The 16,476-nt window shown below is 36.0% G+C and overlaps 1 protein-coding gene across 1 annotated transcript; it reads left to right on the top strand.

Annotated features, from left to right (window-relative positions):
• The first annotated feature begins 2,703 nt into the window (after window positions 1–2,703).
• On the top strand, window positions 2,704–3,201 carry LOC134529468 (NF-kappa-B inhibitor cactus-like). Its single transcript, XM_063363603.1, has one exon. It carries the CDS (start codon window positions 2,704–2,706, stop codon window positions 3,199–3,201), a length of 498 nt encoding a protein of 165 aa, XP_063219673.1.
• Window positions 3,202–16,476: the final 13,275 nt, after the last annotated feature.

Here is a 16,476-nt window from a genome sequence, read left to right on the forward strand (position 1 = left end):
TAAATGTGTAATGATAAAATTATGTTTTGGAAATGTTTATGAATTTACGCACTCCTAATAAGTTCACTTAATAGATAATAAGAGTAATCATGAACCGCTTGTTCTATACAACCTGGCATGTTAGTGATAGCTATTCGAAAACTAAACCATTTGATTTTTAGCGTTTCACACTTTTTAGGGCTCTCTACGTTCTCTGAGCTCGTCCAACAAACTTGTACAAACGAATACATCAAGAATAATTTAAATAATTATTTAATTTATCAAAATATCACACGTTATTGTCGTATATTGTCGCCCGAAGTACTCACAATTTAGGTAAAATTTTGGTCGACAGCCAATAAGCATCGTCTCTTTATCGTATCAAATATTGTTTCATACCAAGCAAGCGTTAATCATTTCACGTTAAAAATCTACAAACCGATGTCGTATGTGTCGAAAAAACGAAGCTTTTTTTGAAAAACCTCCATTCTATGGTCCACTTTCGCTGATAACTATCAAAACATTAGATTTACCATAATTGTCCTGATCTAACAGCTAGAATTTGTCCCGAATTTGATATTTTGAATTGGATATTACAATTACTAGTATATAGCCATAGCACCCACTGAATGACACATAATTATTTTAAATGTATCTGGGTAAATGTAATGAAAATGTTCAGGTTAATGGTCACAGTAAAAAATGCGCTATTTTTTAGTTAAAGTTTACGAGCGCTCGTAAATATTTCTTCCAAATACTAAAAGTAACGAGCAAAAAACGGAAAATTTAAGGGCACGTGGAAAAGGCCATAGGTAAAAAGTATGTGAATTTTAAAAAAATGATACATGCTGAGTGTACTCTAAATATTTAAAAATCATATAAGTGGAAGTATTGTAGAGACTATTAAATTCAGAGCAAAATGCATCAATACTTTGAAAATCAGTCTACCACCACAATTATGAGATATAACATAAAATCAGGTATGGTGTCAGATATCTTTGAAGGTATACAATCATCTATACATCGAAAAAAGTAAACTCATGTTTATAATTTTAAGTGTACTTTAGAACTTATGCCTGTTTCCAATCTGATGTGCACAGCATGTATCTTAATTACATTTTTATTTACTTAATTAATTAACAGAGAGTGGTTAAATACATGATGTATCGAACTACTAGTTTAATACGTGCTTCCTGTGTGTGAGGACCTATTTCTGCTTCTCTAATTGAGTTGAAAGACAAGTGCAACATTAGTTTTTGCTAAACTATAAGTAAATGAAAATGACTACTAAAATAGAAGACTTATCTGCGATTGACTTCCTACTTCTTATGGACGGTCCAGACTCGCTTGACCTCATCCGTCAAGAATACCATATCATCGAGCAGAACCGGAGAAGTTTAGAGGAGTCTGGTAATGAGCCTGTCAATAAAGGTTGCCGACAACTGTTACTTGTATTTCTCTGCTGCATAAAAAGGTCCCCTAGAGCTGATTTTATAGACGGTTATCGCGCATACGACGGACAGAAAAAGTATATTTGCGTAAGTGACCCGAAAGCAGAAGACTGCGAGAAATTTTGGGAATTAGTCTGGTGCCGTGAAGTGACTACCATCGTGAATATATCCAAAAGAACAGATGAAGAAATCTATCAGTATTGGAGTTCTAGTGAAGGAAATGAAATAGAGTGTAGATCGTTTAAAGTTAAGACTCTGAAAGTCACCAAGAGATCTCGTTTCATTTCTACACTATTATGCTTGTCTGATAGAGGAAACCGCGAGCATCAGATTTGCCACTATCATTACACTGCTTGGCCAATTAATAGCAATGGAAATGACCCATTGATATTTTTGTCTTTTGTGTGCAGCCTGAACGACACGTGTACTCTTTTAAAAAAAAATCAATCGGCTGGATGGAAGCCTAGGGCTATTCTCGTTCATTGCAATGATGGTAGCAGTAGCTCGGCGGTATATTGTATCCTGGACATTTGTGTTACCCAGTTCAAATATACAGGTACGGTTCCAGTGGCAAGCACTTTACAGAAAATGCAACGACAAGAGCACAGCAGCTTGAATTGGGACGCAGATGACTATATTTTCTGTTATCAAGCCATTCATATATATGTTTTAGGAGAAATGGGGATGAGCCAAAGATATCTAAATGAAAGAAAACTCACTAGAATCGACACACTGTTGCAGTTATAAAAATTTCGCGTGCAAGCTTCACCACGTGATTCGTTTGTTGTTTTGTACACATTTCTTTTTCTCGAGGTGTATAGTTTTTTTTAAGTGTTACTAAGAATGTATAAGGCACTTTAAATTATATTAAGCTTTGTATTTTTTAAGTTCTAATTGATAATCGCTTAGAAAAACTTTTGGTGTATGCGAAGGCAAAAAAAAGTTAATTTCTTTTTACTAAGTAGTTTGATAATCCATTTTTTGGTCGAAAATAGCTACATGACATAATGATACCTACTGTTAACGTTGTATGGGAGAAAAATAATAGACTGTTGTTATGTTGTATATAAAATAAACATTGACTGATATCTCTGGGAAAACCCATGGACCGATTGAATTTATAAATTGGCTTCATTCCAATATACAGTACCGATTCGGGGTTCCCGCAGGATGCGATATGGTTGTCGTGAGTTCACAATAAATTCATTCCAGTCGTTCTCTGATATTGTTTTGAGACAGTACCCAGCCACTTTCCAATAATTCACCAAAAGAAATGGAGTCCTTTGTGATTAGCAATGTTTTCGGCGCTAGAAACAACAGAGGGGACAACTTTCTTCATGACATTTGCCACCATGGGTGTTTGTCCCTACTTCTACGAGCTGAATGGTGTCTAGACCAAACGCACAATCTTCTGTTGCAGCAATTCAATTATGAAGGATACCAGTGCGTTCATATTGTTGTGCAACGCCACAGAGGGCAAAAAGCATTGCAGCTGCTGGAAGTCTTGATGGACATGGGAGCAGATCTGAATGCACCAGACAGAACGTCAGGAAGTACTCCGCTTCACTTAGCTGTCATCAATGAGGATTACGAGCTGGTAACTTGGATGTGTCAGGAGATTAGTGTGAACCTAGAATCTTGCGACTATTCTAGGCTGACGGCCTACCAAGTCGCTTGGAAGAGAAATGATTACAAAATGATGAAAATTTTCGAGAAATTTGATGCCGACTGTGACCAGCCGTACTCAAGTGAAAGTGAAAGTGAAAATTAGATCGTTCCTAGATTTCTTATTTGTTGATAATTTTGAGGTATCTAAAGACTTTCATAATAGAAATTAAGTGTTGTAAGAAATGGACATATAAGTTAAAGTAGTGTGTGAGTTTTTCTTTTCATTCTGATTCTCACCAGGTTAGATATAAGCAGTGTCTTGATGCCTGTTAGGGTAATTATGTTTTCTATGGTTGTGTGAAATGTATACTGTAAGACAAGTGAAACTAAATTAATAATTATTGTTAAATGTTTTATTAAAAATTTTTAAACAAATCTCAGAGTTTCATACCTACAAGCACGCAAAGAATAATCAATATTAAAATTAGAACCAAAATTACTGAGTCACTAATACAGGGTTGTCCTCTCTTCCAGTTGCACCAAAATCGCCTGTAACAAATGTATACCATTAAATTTAGGCTGTGAGTAATATCTTATTTTTAAAGAATCGAAAATAAAATCTTCAAAATTACCATTGCTTTCATTCAACCACTCTGAGCCGTCCGAATCATTTTTTTGTTTACCGAAAAAGATTTCCTCCGAGTAAGTTCCTCTTTCCCTTTCCTCAATTCCTTCCCTTTCCTAAATTCGTCTTAAGTGATGAATTTGTCATTAAATATGGCTTTCTGACCCATAAGTAATTTGTGTGCCTACTTTTTATAAAAAATGGTGTCAAACTATAAAACGTGGTTAAAAATAAATTTAATAGCATATAAAAATAAAACAACAACTTACTGGGGTGGTGGCAGGGTATCGTAGAACACGAAATTCCATACATCATCAGTTATCTGTTCGGTAGATGTGGAAGAACCTGCTGACGTAGATGGGCGCGGTTCTTCATCATATCTGAAAATTTCAAGGAAGCATTGAAAAGTACTACATCGTTAAAAAAGACTCATCTTGAAAAGATACAAGACCTTCTTTTTGTTTTAAGTATCTTGGCTGACAATCTAGTGGAACTGCTTTGTGTTGATTACTGGCTAACCTTGTATTCTTCGCAAATGTTTATACTCACGCTATCTCGTCGAGCAGCTTGATCTTGTGAACTCTGTACGTCGTACGGAGAGCATGGTTGTACATTTCGGGACCTGTGATGCCTTTTAACTGTAAAATCCTGTGAAAATTGTTTAAAATGAATCAAAAAAGCACTTTTACCTACTGAAAGAATGGCATTGTGCATAGTCAAGTCATGAATAAAATGCTTACTTTTTAAGGTGTGGTACAGCAGTCACAACTTTGTGACGATCAGATTTCGGCCCACACATTTGCGAAATGTAATGATCGGATTTTAAAGTCATCGGCAGGCATTGTCTGAAAGTTAAAAATAAATCATAATAACTAACGCCTGCTTTTCCTAGCCGAGAAATATAACTGATCTATTAACATGTGAATACTCACACCGACTCCGGTTCACTACGACTAATGCCATTAGATTTAAGGGTTAGCATCACAGTTTTGACCGGTAGAATCAGATCGATCCTGTAAGTATCTTCATCGTTTCTGAAAACGAAAAAAAAGAAAGTTATAATCTCGAGATACGAAAGATGTAGGCAAGATCTGACATGAGTGAAAACAAAGGACACTTACATTTCTTCTATCTTTTCTAAAAGATATCCCGGATTGTTCTGATTAGAGGTAACTAACGCCGACACCTTATCTATGGTTACGACTATTCGCTGACCTGCTCGATGACGGTAAATCGCATTCTGCACCAGATCTATAAACATGTTTCGCCCAACCTCCACCGGCCATTCTTTTGGCACTTGAATTTTCGAAGTCAAGTGTTGGTATTCACTCATTTTTAAGATTCTGAAGACGGTTTTAAAGCTGGTTAAACAAAAAATATATATATATTAATTTATATAATATATATTAATTTATCCCGCTAAGTAACCCATGCAAGGATAATTTATTTAATGAAATAATATTTACCGCAACGTTGGAGCTGTGGTTACTGTAAGCTCGCTGGAGCGACTGTGGCGGGAGTTATTTTTACGGAACAAAATTTCAGTTATCAGAGGCACCCCGATAACCTTTTGTGCCTACGAGTCAATAATGATAATATTGGGTGACCAGCGTAGGAAAGATAGCCGAAATAATAAAAGATCACATGGTCACAGTATTGAATTATCTGTGGGAAGAAATAAATAAAAACGATGACGTAAGACGTGACCTGAAATTGGGGAAAACCCACATTACGCCATCCCGAAATAAACAATGTATGAACGGGTACTGTTGCCTGGTATCAAGTTGATAGTTATATATGTGATAAGATAATTTGGGCAAATAATCGATATTGACCCTAATTACAAGTGTTTATAAAGCTTAATATACTATGCTGTCAATTTTCCTTCTGATAATTATGTCGACCTTTACCCTTATCATGAGCTTCGGGTAGGTAACGATTGAAAATAAGTGGGAGCTATGACGAGGGTTGACATCATTTATGCGTTCGTCGTACGTCGTTAAAAACACTGTTTGTTTGAGATCCGTATGAGTTTTATTATGAAACTTCGATCCTTTTTCAATAATTTTTCATGACATCGGCATTGAAAATCGCATTTTTAGTGCAGGGAGATGAATGAGCTGGCCCCCAAATATATTGCGTTCATCTTAAGCTAGTCAAATAAAACGGAAAATTACCGACAACTGCTTCCACCACTATCATCATCATCATCATCACAATTAATTCGACCGTAGACCAACACATCGCGTAATATTATTATCATCATACATAATTAAGTAATTAACAGACATGATTTATTAATATGATTTCTTGTCAAATGGGAGGCTTTGCTCCTCAACCCCTACCGGGTCTTCGCCCAGGACCCCTCTAAGGCTTCGCCACAAACCATCATTTTAGGGATCAATTGTCGTTGGGATCATTTGTCGATGAGATCAATTGACGTAGGCATCAAATTACAGGTATTAGTTGTCGTGGTATAAAGTTACGAGGATCAGTTAATGGCACACCGTTTTAAGTGTCATAATACAAGCATATTTCTGTCCTTAAAACTATTGATAAAATACATATCAATCGAACAAAAATCTACATTGGTACTTTTTAAGTGTTGTATTTAGAAACACTATAGGTGTAACAAAATTCGTGACAAAAGTTAGTTTACCTCCATGACCTAAGTGCTCCCATTAAAAAGTTATAATAGTTCACGTGAATCCCAAAGCTTCAGCACATGGGAGGTTTTTACGTATAAAAAGTAATTAAACGTTAAAGCGTTTTATAGCGGTATTGACTATCGCATAAACCATCCAAGTGAACATTCTCATTAAGGCAATTACTTTTAAGTAGGTAGTATTTAGTGGGCGCGGCAGTTGGTATAAAAGCGTAAACTCCGGAAAATGGGAATTAGTTCAAAAAGGGTATTCTCGAGTAAACATTAGTTGAAGTTGGTTAAGTTTGATACCGAAAATGACAATTAACTGCGCTGTAGAGATCAATGGTAGTGATTTTCTACACTTCATGAACAAACCTGGTTCACTAACCAGTATTATCGCGGAATATGACTCAATAATTCCCAAACAAGAAGAAGAGCAAAATAGTCTCTTCGCTCAGAACGTGATTAAGTATATGAAGGAAATAGGTATGCAACTTGTGCGTAATCTTCACCATCGCATTAAGCTCAGGAATGAGAAAGCAACCCTCGACGCAAGATTCGTCAATGGTTATCATTTCAAGCGGAAGTACATGTGCATCAATAGTTTGCAAGCGGATGACCGCGACAAATTTTGGCGAGCTGTATGGAATCACAAAGTGCAAATTATAGTGATGATAAGTCGATTAAGTGAAAAGAGTTATCAATACTGGTCCACGAATGAGGGCTATGTGATAGTGGGTGATAAGCTTAAGATTAAGACCTTGAAGATCAGTATTAAGCCACATTATAATTTAACTTTGTTAAGTCTGACCGACGAGTCTGGCCGGGTTCAAAAAATATCACACTATCAATACACCGCTTGGCCGTGGGATAATTTTTCTCACCAGCCGGATGCATTCATAGATTTTTTTTGCACTGTTAAAGAGATGTGCTTTCAGTTAGAGAGACAAACGGCTGATAAAAAAATTGCTCCCATAATTGTGCAATGTCTTAATGGGATTGGTAGCTCCGCTGTGTTTTGCGTATTAGACATATGCGTTGCACAATTTGATGAAACGGGAACCCTATCACTGCCTAGTGTTCTCAAAAAAGTTCACCTGCAAAAGTATGGATTTATGAACCATTTAGATGACTATGTCTTGTGTTATCAACTACTTGGAGTCTATGTTAAGAGGAAGTTGTTTTCACTGCCCGTTATCTAATTTTTATAACACTAACTAGTGATAAAAAAGCACTACTACTTGTTTGTACTTGAAATTATGTCATAAGCAATGTGTGCTACCCTTTGTTCAGAAAAGTAAAATTGAAATGTTCTTAAATATTGTCCTTTGTAATGTAGATTTACGAATAGATTTTTCATTGCAATTCGCTGGAGATATTTTAATGCGCAGGTAATTCATTCTATTCAAAATACTAGTTTATAAATTATGTTATCTTCACGCCTTTACAATAAGTTGAATACTCACTTTGTATTGTAAATCAAACTTAATCCTAGATGTTGATAATTGATAGCCTCTGTTTTGAACTCTTCGTATTGTTGAAACCCAGTTTGAGAACAATAATTGATTCAGACATACTGATAACATAGCACATAAAAGCTGGTAGGACAAAATTATTCATTATTTAAATCCGTATCTTTCAAAATACGCAACTCGTGGCGGTGAATGTTTTTGGTGTAGTACCATAAACTAGCTAGAATCTTCCACGTAATCGCTCTCGAAGGGTCTACAGTATTGCAAAATCAAAACACCATGAATAAATAAAAGATTATGCGTGGAAAATTTTTTCCAAGGAAGCAAATTCAGAGATGTGGTGAGATACATGCGTCATATTGTTCGTAAAATTGAAAATAGTACTGTCTTAACATTTATATATGCAAAAGTCATAAAATACATGTGGAGAAGGCATAAATCCGCCTTTACGTTGCTCCATTAGATACGTTACAGTATTTTCCTTGTAAATCTTATCGTAAAATATATCATGTTCAAGGTGTTCGACAACAAAAAACCTCAAATAAACCATAGTAGTTCTCAGTTTCACTAACAGTATTGTACGAGTTACTTCTCTGGAGCTTTTTTCACTCTAATTTCCTCCGAAAATGGACAGCCATTGCATTGCAAGTGTTACCGCTGTAGACTTTTTGAAAAATGCACGAAAACCGGACCATTTTAAGCTTATCCGAAAGGAGTACTACAGCATCGTGGCTCGGCGTATTGATAGAACCATTTCCAACTTCTTCAAGCCAGAGAATAAAGCAAAGAATCGTTACTTGGATATCCCGTGTTGGGACCATTCACGAGTTTTACTAGATGCCAAAACCGGTGGTTCAGACTACATTCACGCGAACTGGATCGATGGGTTTGAAGAACCAAAAAAGTTCATCGCCACTCAAGGTCCCATGGCAAACACCACTGCAGACTTCTGGAGGCTTGTGTGGCAACAGTGTTGTTATGTGATAGTGATGTTAACGCATACCATAGTTAATAGTAAAGAAAAGTGTCATCAGTATTGGTGTCCCATAGAAAATGGATCATTAATTGCAGATGAATATTGCATTAAAACTCTAAGAGTGAAAGCCCAGCACAATTACATCAGGACAACTATAAAAATCACTAATAATTCTTTGAAGGAATCGAGGGAATTAACTCACTTCCAGTGCATTAATTGGTTTGAATACAACACTCCTTCCGATTTGCCGTGGTTTGTGCACTATATGACGATGATAGACAGAGTACGTCGAGCTTACATGGAGCTGTCTCTTGAACCTAAAGAAGCGTTTCCTTGCCCGGTGGTGGTCCACTGTAGCGCTGGTGTTGGCAGAACTGGGACTTTCTGCGCAATAGACATATGCTTGAACCAAGTGCTGAAAACGTTGAACCTTTGTATACCCGAGGTAGTTTTTAATGTTCGAGAGCAACGATATTCGGGCGTTATAAGTTACAAGCAGTACTCGTTCATTTACCAAGTGTTAGAATACTTTTTAAGTGCGCAAAAAAATGTTAATAGTCCATCCACGAATTAGTGTCTTCCATAGTTCTAAAGTGGTTAAAGTGTTATGTAATAAAAAAAATATCATAGCTCATAGTAATCTTCTTTCGACGGAAACACTAATCACTATCTCGCATTCACGTGTTGAGATGTATTTCATAGAAACCATGCGACGGAAGTCCGACCTAAATAAATACTCGCGAATGTCATAAATAATATTAGTGCTGGAATTAACACTCCAGACAGTATGTCGCCACTGATGACGTTTGCAGTCTACTGCAGATGTCTGTATGTAGAACACCGGGTGTATAAGATGTTTAATGTCTAATAAATTTCACATGTTCTTCAATGAATACTGAGTACGGCTTGCAAATTAAAAAGGTATCACAACTTTCTATTTTGTTTAGTTTCAAACTAAGATTATTTATAATTATGAAATGATTAAGTTTATAGCCAGGTGTTTGTGTATAGTTAAAGGAAACTTAAGAAAAGATTATATTGTGAGTTAAAAATAAATTCATTTATTTACTGTTACAGAACTTTTATTCAAAAATTATTACTAAAGTATAAGTTGATTAGTTATACATGAGATCATTTTCTAAAATATAGAAAAGCTATCAAAATTTGATTTATAATGTAACTGAACATAGTAATATAAAACTCTATAACAAAAAATATACTGATTTACATCAGACAGGCAGTTGTATCTTTGCTTCCGTAGGTTTGAAACAGTAGAAAAAAAGTTCACTTTACCGGTTCTTTTACATTCTGACAGTAAGATATCCACAGCACAAAATGTCATTGCCCTTTCTAGCCCACTGGTGCAATGAACCAATATCGGACTACTGGGATCCGTTTTCCAACCATCCACTGATTTTTGGAACAATTCCCATCGATCATATTTCTTTATCATTGTTACCAAGTCAATAAAGTCAGGCTCTGCAGGAGAAATATCATGTTCTTGCCATTTTTCATACAAAAAATGAGTGAGTTTCAAATGACCTCCATTCTTGTGTGTGACGTCAATACTTGTAATTTGGAAATTCTCAAAGGTCGAATTAACCTCGATCGTTTTTACCTTGAAATTTCCAAATTCGAGGGTTGTCCCTTCAACTGGGCTCCAATAGCGGTGGCACTGGCTCTTGTCGTTTTCAACAAGTTTACAAAGCATGACGATGAGCTCAATTTTTTGTTCCCATATCATCTTCCACCAATCTGAGGTTGTCGTCTCTGAAGGCGCCTGGCTTACGATGTACTTCTTGGGATGCTCGATGCCATCAATGTAACTTGCGTTAATGTAATCCCCAGATTTTTTGTCCTCTTCCAGAATTACGCGGCTATGATCAAAGCATAAATATCTGCTATAAAGTAGGTCTGAATATCTGTTTTTCTTCAAGTTTTCAGCAGCCGTAGATACATCGAATGTTCCTGGTATCTTTATGTTCATTATTTCGTCGTGCTCATTACAGATATATGTATGGGCGTCTGGCTTATTCATCAATCGCATGAGACTGTGACAGCTCAGCGTCTTAGAATTTTTATTACCCATTTGAGTTACAGCTGATGTTACGGTTTTTCAATCGCTCTTCACTAAAGAACACAACTATATCGACTTGTGACCGGAGTTCAACTAAAAGGTTGCTATTTTAATCCTCCATTTATGTGTGCCCTTTTTCCTCCTAACTGACGCACGTGCGATAAGATATTTAGGTAACGTTATTGTTACAATTTAATGAACAAAAACTGTTAGGTAGCCACACAGTAGGTTAATTCAGTCTGACCTCATCAGCAAACCACAAACTCATAAACGTCATTTAATCCATTAGCTGACATCTGAAAACAATATGGGAGTCTGAAACGGTATACGTATCTAAGCACAAGTCGGTTAAGTTCACGTTACAGTGGATTTTATATGAGCTTATTTATTTACGTTGATTGAACCAAGTGATGTGTCACCACTAAACACATATTTTGACAACTGTTTATCTCCATTGTGGTGACGGGTCATTGATAATTAACCAGAACATAATAAAATTGTCGATAAAAATAGTTATATATAGGCTCTCATTACTGCTGGTACTTAATGTAAAGTCAACTGCGCTAGTTGCAACGTCAATTCCAATTTCTTTGCTCATTTGTGTTAGAAGTGTGCACAATGTCAGCAGACCTCTTTGCAATTCACCACAGTTACCATTATTTGCATCACGTGACTGAATCAGAAACGAAATACATCGAAAGAATTCATCGAGAGCACCAAGCCATCGTCAACATTCCAATAAGAGGTCCTTGCAAAGAATATAAGAAACTGAAGAATATTAAGAAGAGTCGCTTTCCAGACATCAAATGCTGGGACACTACTAGGGTGTGCTTGGACCAAAACGGATCGAACTACATCCACGCAAACTATGTGGATGGTTTTGAATACGTTCGAAAATTCATAGTGACGCAAGAACCACTGAACAGCACGCTCGAGGACTACTGGACCATGGTTTGGCAGGCAGGTACTAGGATCATCGTAATGTTGAATGGTGCCGACGCAGCCTTGATTACTGACTATTCTGAATTGAAAAGATTTACAGTCACTGTCGATAGTATCATCCTGGAACCTGATTACGTTGAAATGATTTTGAATGTTCTTGATATGAATACCTTACAATTAAGAGCTATCCATTTTTTTAAATACCTGAGCTGGCCAAAAGCAGGTGGTACAGATATATTAAAGCTCATCAGTTTTCTAATAGTAGTAAATGGGAAGCAACAGTATTTTTACCAAAAAGCGCCGATAAGTCCGCCAGGTCCTATAGTTGTCTCTAGTAGTACTGGCACCGGGAGAGCTGCAACGTTTTGTGCCGTGGATATCTGCATGATCCAATTAGTTAACACATCAACAGTGTCAATATCATCAGTTGTGTTTGGAATCAGACAGCAGAGACATTCAAGCTTCGAGTTACTGGACAGTTATTTTTTCATCAATAATTTAATAGTATATTTTCTGGCAACTATTCCACCAAATTGTAAATTATACTTGCGATTATTTTCTCATTGCTCCGATAAAAGTGCATGTAGGTTATCAATTTCACCGACAGACCAACAATCATTTTGCTCATAAGTTTTAATTTGAGCAAGCTCTTATCAGTAGACGACTGAAGTCCATTTTGTTTACAGTACAGTGTTACATTACATCATTACCAGGAAAAGCTATCAATTTATTCAACTAAAAACCTCAAAACCGCATGAATAATGAGTTTAACTCACTATCAAACTAAAAATTATTGGATTTCATCATTACAAAGTTAGTGTAACGGGATCCTTCGTTACGAACACACTCCTGCTGATATTTTTGACGCGTACTTTTGGATTCCCTTATACGACAATGGCTGTAATACCCCCAGCACTTCTCGGAGCAAGAGATTACCTACAAAGAGCGAAAAACCCGAAGTACCTGGAAATGATTCTTCAAGAACACTTGGACATCATCAATACACCAATAAACGGTAACTGCAACCACTTTCAATCACCTACAAACAAGAAGAAAAAACGATATCCGGACCATCCATGTTGGGATATTTCTCGGGTGATTATAAAATCTAACAACGGCTCGGACTACATAAATGCGAATTATGTAAGTGGATTTGACATGAGATGTAAATTTATAGCGACGCAAGAACCGATGGCAACCACTTTCGATGATTTTTGGAACATGATCTGGCAAGAAAACTCTAGGATCATTGTAATGCTGAATGGCGCCAAGCACAAATCGCAACCCACCAGCCCGCGGTACTTCTCCGTTAATCAAGATAATACGATATTGAAAGAGTTTATCATCAGAGAGGAAAGCATCAAGATGAAAGCTCATTATGTTTATACTGTATTGACTATTTGTCATAGATCGACTGGAGAATTAAGAATAATCCATCACTTCAAATACTTGGACTGGTCAGAGACTGGCGTTCCTGATGTTGAATTGTTCCTTGACTTCCTGCTAACAGTCAATCAGCAAGACCAGCAATATTTCAAACAAGCAATGCTGGCTCATCCGTTTCTGCCGGGTCCAATTGTCATCCATGGTAATGCCGGTATCGGACGGACGACAGCATACTGCGTTGCGGACATGTGCCTGTACCAAATAATCCACAGAGGATCTGTATCAGTGCCATTTACGGTGCTGAACGTGAGGCGACAACGAAGATCCAGCATTCCAACCCCAAACTACTATGTTTTTATAAATAATCTCATCCTTTACTTCCTGATGACTATTAAAACAAATAGTGCAATGTTCTTTGAATTCCGCTCCCACTTAGGTGTAACTGATGCACATTTATTGTCAGATTTGAAATCACCCTGGTAATTAAGTAATTAAAGGATCTAAAAGCATTAAGTGGTGTTTCATTTATTTTGAGCTGAACCTTTGTAATATATCTATCCGCTCTGGGTTATACTTTGGTGAGAATACTAAAGTTTAGTTTCTGCACCAATGAGAGTACTGACATGAAGTTATCCTCACTCAATTGACTTGAGTTTATGTTTTCACAATGAAGACCTGCTCTTTATTATAACTATTGAGCTTTAACGTTTAGAATTAAAAACTACTAAATTTGAATTGATACTTTGTTAACTATGATAAGAATCATTTTTTCACGGCCTGGAATTTGTAATCAATAAACTGCTGTCTATATATTTACAACACATATCGATTACTAACACAAAATAGAGAGAAGAAAATGATGTTGCTATCGTTACTTTTGTTGTTCACACACATATACTTACTGTATTTAAATTCATACTTTGATATCAAAAGGAAAATTATTTCTTCTCATGGATCATAAATTTTTATCACATGTCACTGTTTAATTTTGTAGCAAAGTGGCCGTTGATGTTTTACCCGGGAATGTTAGGATATTCACTTCAGTAGGGAAGGGAAAGATTAATTCAAGAAGTCGACTCAAAAATTGCCGACAGTCTAGGGTCAAATGATGAATTTACTTAACTTGATAAAGCTTTTAAGTTTAAAAATTAAAGGCAAACACAATAGGTAAATATGTAGAGAGGAATTGTTTTTCTGAAGAAGTGAAAATTTTTAAGTTATTTTTTGAACGATGTACTTAAGGAAAAAAATTATCATATAGAGATTTAACAAAAAGTCTTTTTAAACTCAAAAATAGTATTTGTTGGATCTTTTGATAAAAAATAAACAGGAACTAATTATAATCTCTAATGCCGTTGATTTTAATTTCACTGGAGTTTTGTGTTTGATGATGACTTTGTCCAGCACTAGTACGACAACGAAAAGATTTAATCACAAAATTAATGTTTCCTGTTGGCGGGCTGACTTGATCTTCCTCTCTCCTAATTGATTAAATAAATAATCTTAGGCAATAACCCTGGAAATTACGTATCAGGTAATCTTTATAAGGCGACGACGCCCTGATTAAGTTTTAGTTTGATACAAACATTACTCGCGATACCAGTGCAACCAACAGACTTAAAGGATATGAAAACCAAGAGCGTTCGGAATTTGCAGAACCTAAGACGTAGCAAATCAGTGGTCGAAAACATCAAGATCGATACTCCTGCAAGCTTTGTCGATGGTAAGGACATCGAAAGAAAGTTTATGCTCATAAGGAAACCAGATTCTAATATCTCATTCACTCAATTCTGGGACTTGGCATGGAAAAGTAACAGCAGAATAATTGTGAAATTTGACAAAGGTAGATCGATAAAACATCTTTGGCTTGATAGTTCTTCATCCCTTGAGTATAATGTCGGGGAATTCACTCTTTGGAAAAAGACTATCATTGATAAATACTACACTCAGGTCAATTTGACCGTAAGAAATAACAAAGAAAAGAAATCAAGAAAAATAACGCACTTCCAATACCACGATTGTCCAGATCATCATGCGCCCTTCTATTCTGCGCAGCTCATAAGTTTCTGGAAAATGGTAAACAAAAAACACGAAGGATGCATCACAACAGAAGCGGAAGGGAAGAAAAATGCACTCAACCCAATAGTGCTGTACAGTGGGAAATGTTTCGAAAGACTGGTGTCAATATGTGCGATAGACATCTGTTTGGACCAGTTGATGGAGAAACAACCAGTCTCAGTAGTTAACATCCTTATGGACATTAGAAACCAAATATCTCTCAGCTCCATCAGCTCGGATGAAAAAGCATTCATCGATAGAACCTTGCTGCACAGTGAACGCGCCTTTTTTTGGAGAAAAGAACAATCCGATGACAGTGACCCTGGAAATATGAATTTCGGAGATCGAGTTAAGAAGTATTGTTTACTATTCAAACGCAAATCTGTTTTCTGAGTGCTCAGTATTCGATATAGGGTTGACACTCCAGTTAGGATAAGATATTAATGTGATAGTGTTTACATATGTGATATATATTGTTAGGTAAGTGAGATCTGTGATATGAATGTGATTGAGAATAAAATTATAAATATCTTTGAAATATGCACTGAGAAAAAAAAATCAAGTCAAGGAAAATCAAATTAAGTGTTAAGAAAATTCTCTTCACAGTAGTATTTTTTTTTTCTCGAAGTGTATGTTTGTGTTTTTTTCCTTGTATAGTTAAACTCTTAAATGTTGGAACATCAAGTAGATAGTATTGAAAGATTTTTTAAGTGCATCTTACGTCTAATTGATCTCTTTAAATAGAAACATAAACCTGTATGATTTAAGAGGCCGACTGTCAAAGTCAAGCAAAAAAATTAATTAGTATTCTACACGTATCAACCCTAAAACCTAATACCACTACAGAGTCGTTAATAAGCCATACCAATATGTTAAATTTTTTATGATTCCTTTTAACATATTTTATTTCTCTGGATGAGCGCAATTCTCGCGTTCTAACAAAAACGACTTGTGTAAATGTTTTCGGGTAAGTATAATGGTTTATAATTTTTTACGACCACATCAATTGTTAGATGATGGTATCTGCTTCATAAAAATAAGAAATTTAAATGTCAGAGGTGTGTTAATAGGGAATATGTTTTTTTATTGATCTAAGTGCTTTCAAGTAGGTCTCGATAAATTTAGACAACCTTTTTTTTCGGTATCCTTGAGCAGCTTAGTTTCTTTTAATGATACCTAGCCAGCAATATGAATTCATTAGGATTTAGTTACCATATCGAACTTATTTTAAAGACGTCATATTGCTGACTAGCTA

Source organism: Bacillus rossius, chromosome 1, assembly GCF_032445375.1.
Source record: "Bacillus rossius redtenbacheri isolate Brsri chromosome 1, Brsri_v3, whole genome shotgun sequence".
Lineage (NCBI taxonomy): Eukaryota > Metazoa > Arthropoda > Insecta > Phasmatodea > Bacillidae > Bacillus > Bacillus rossius.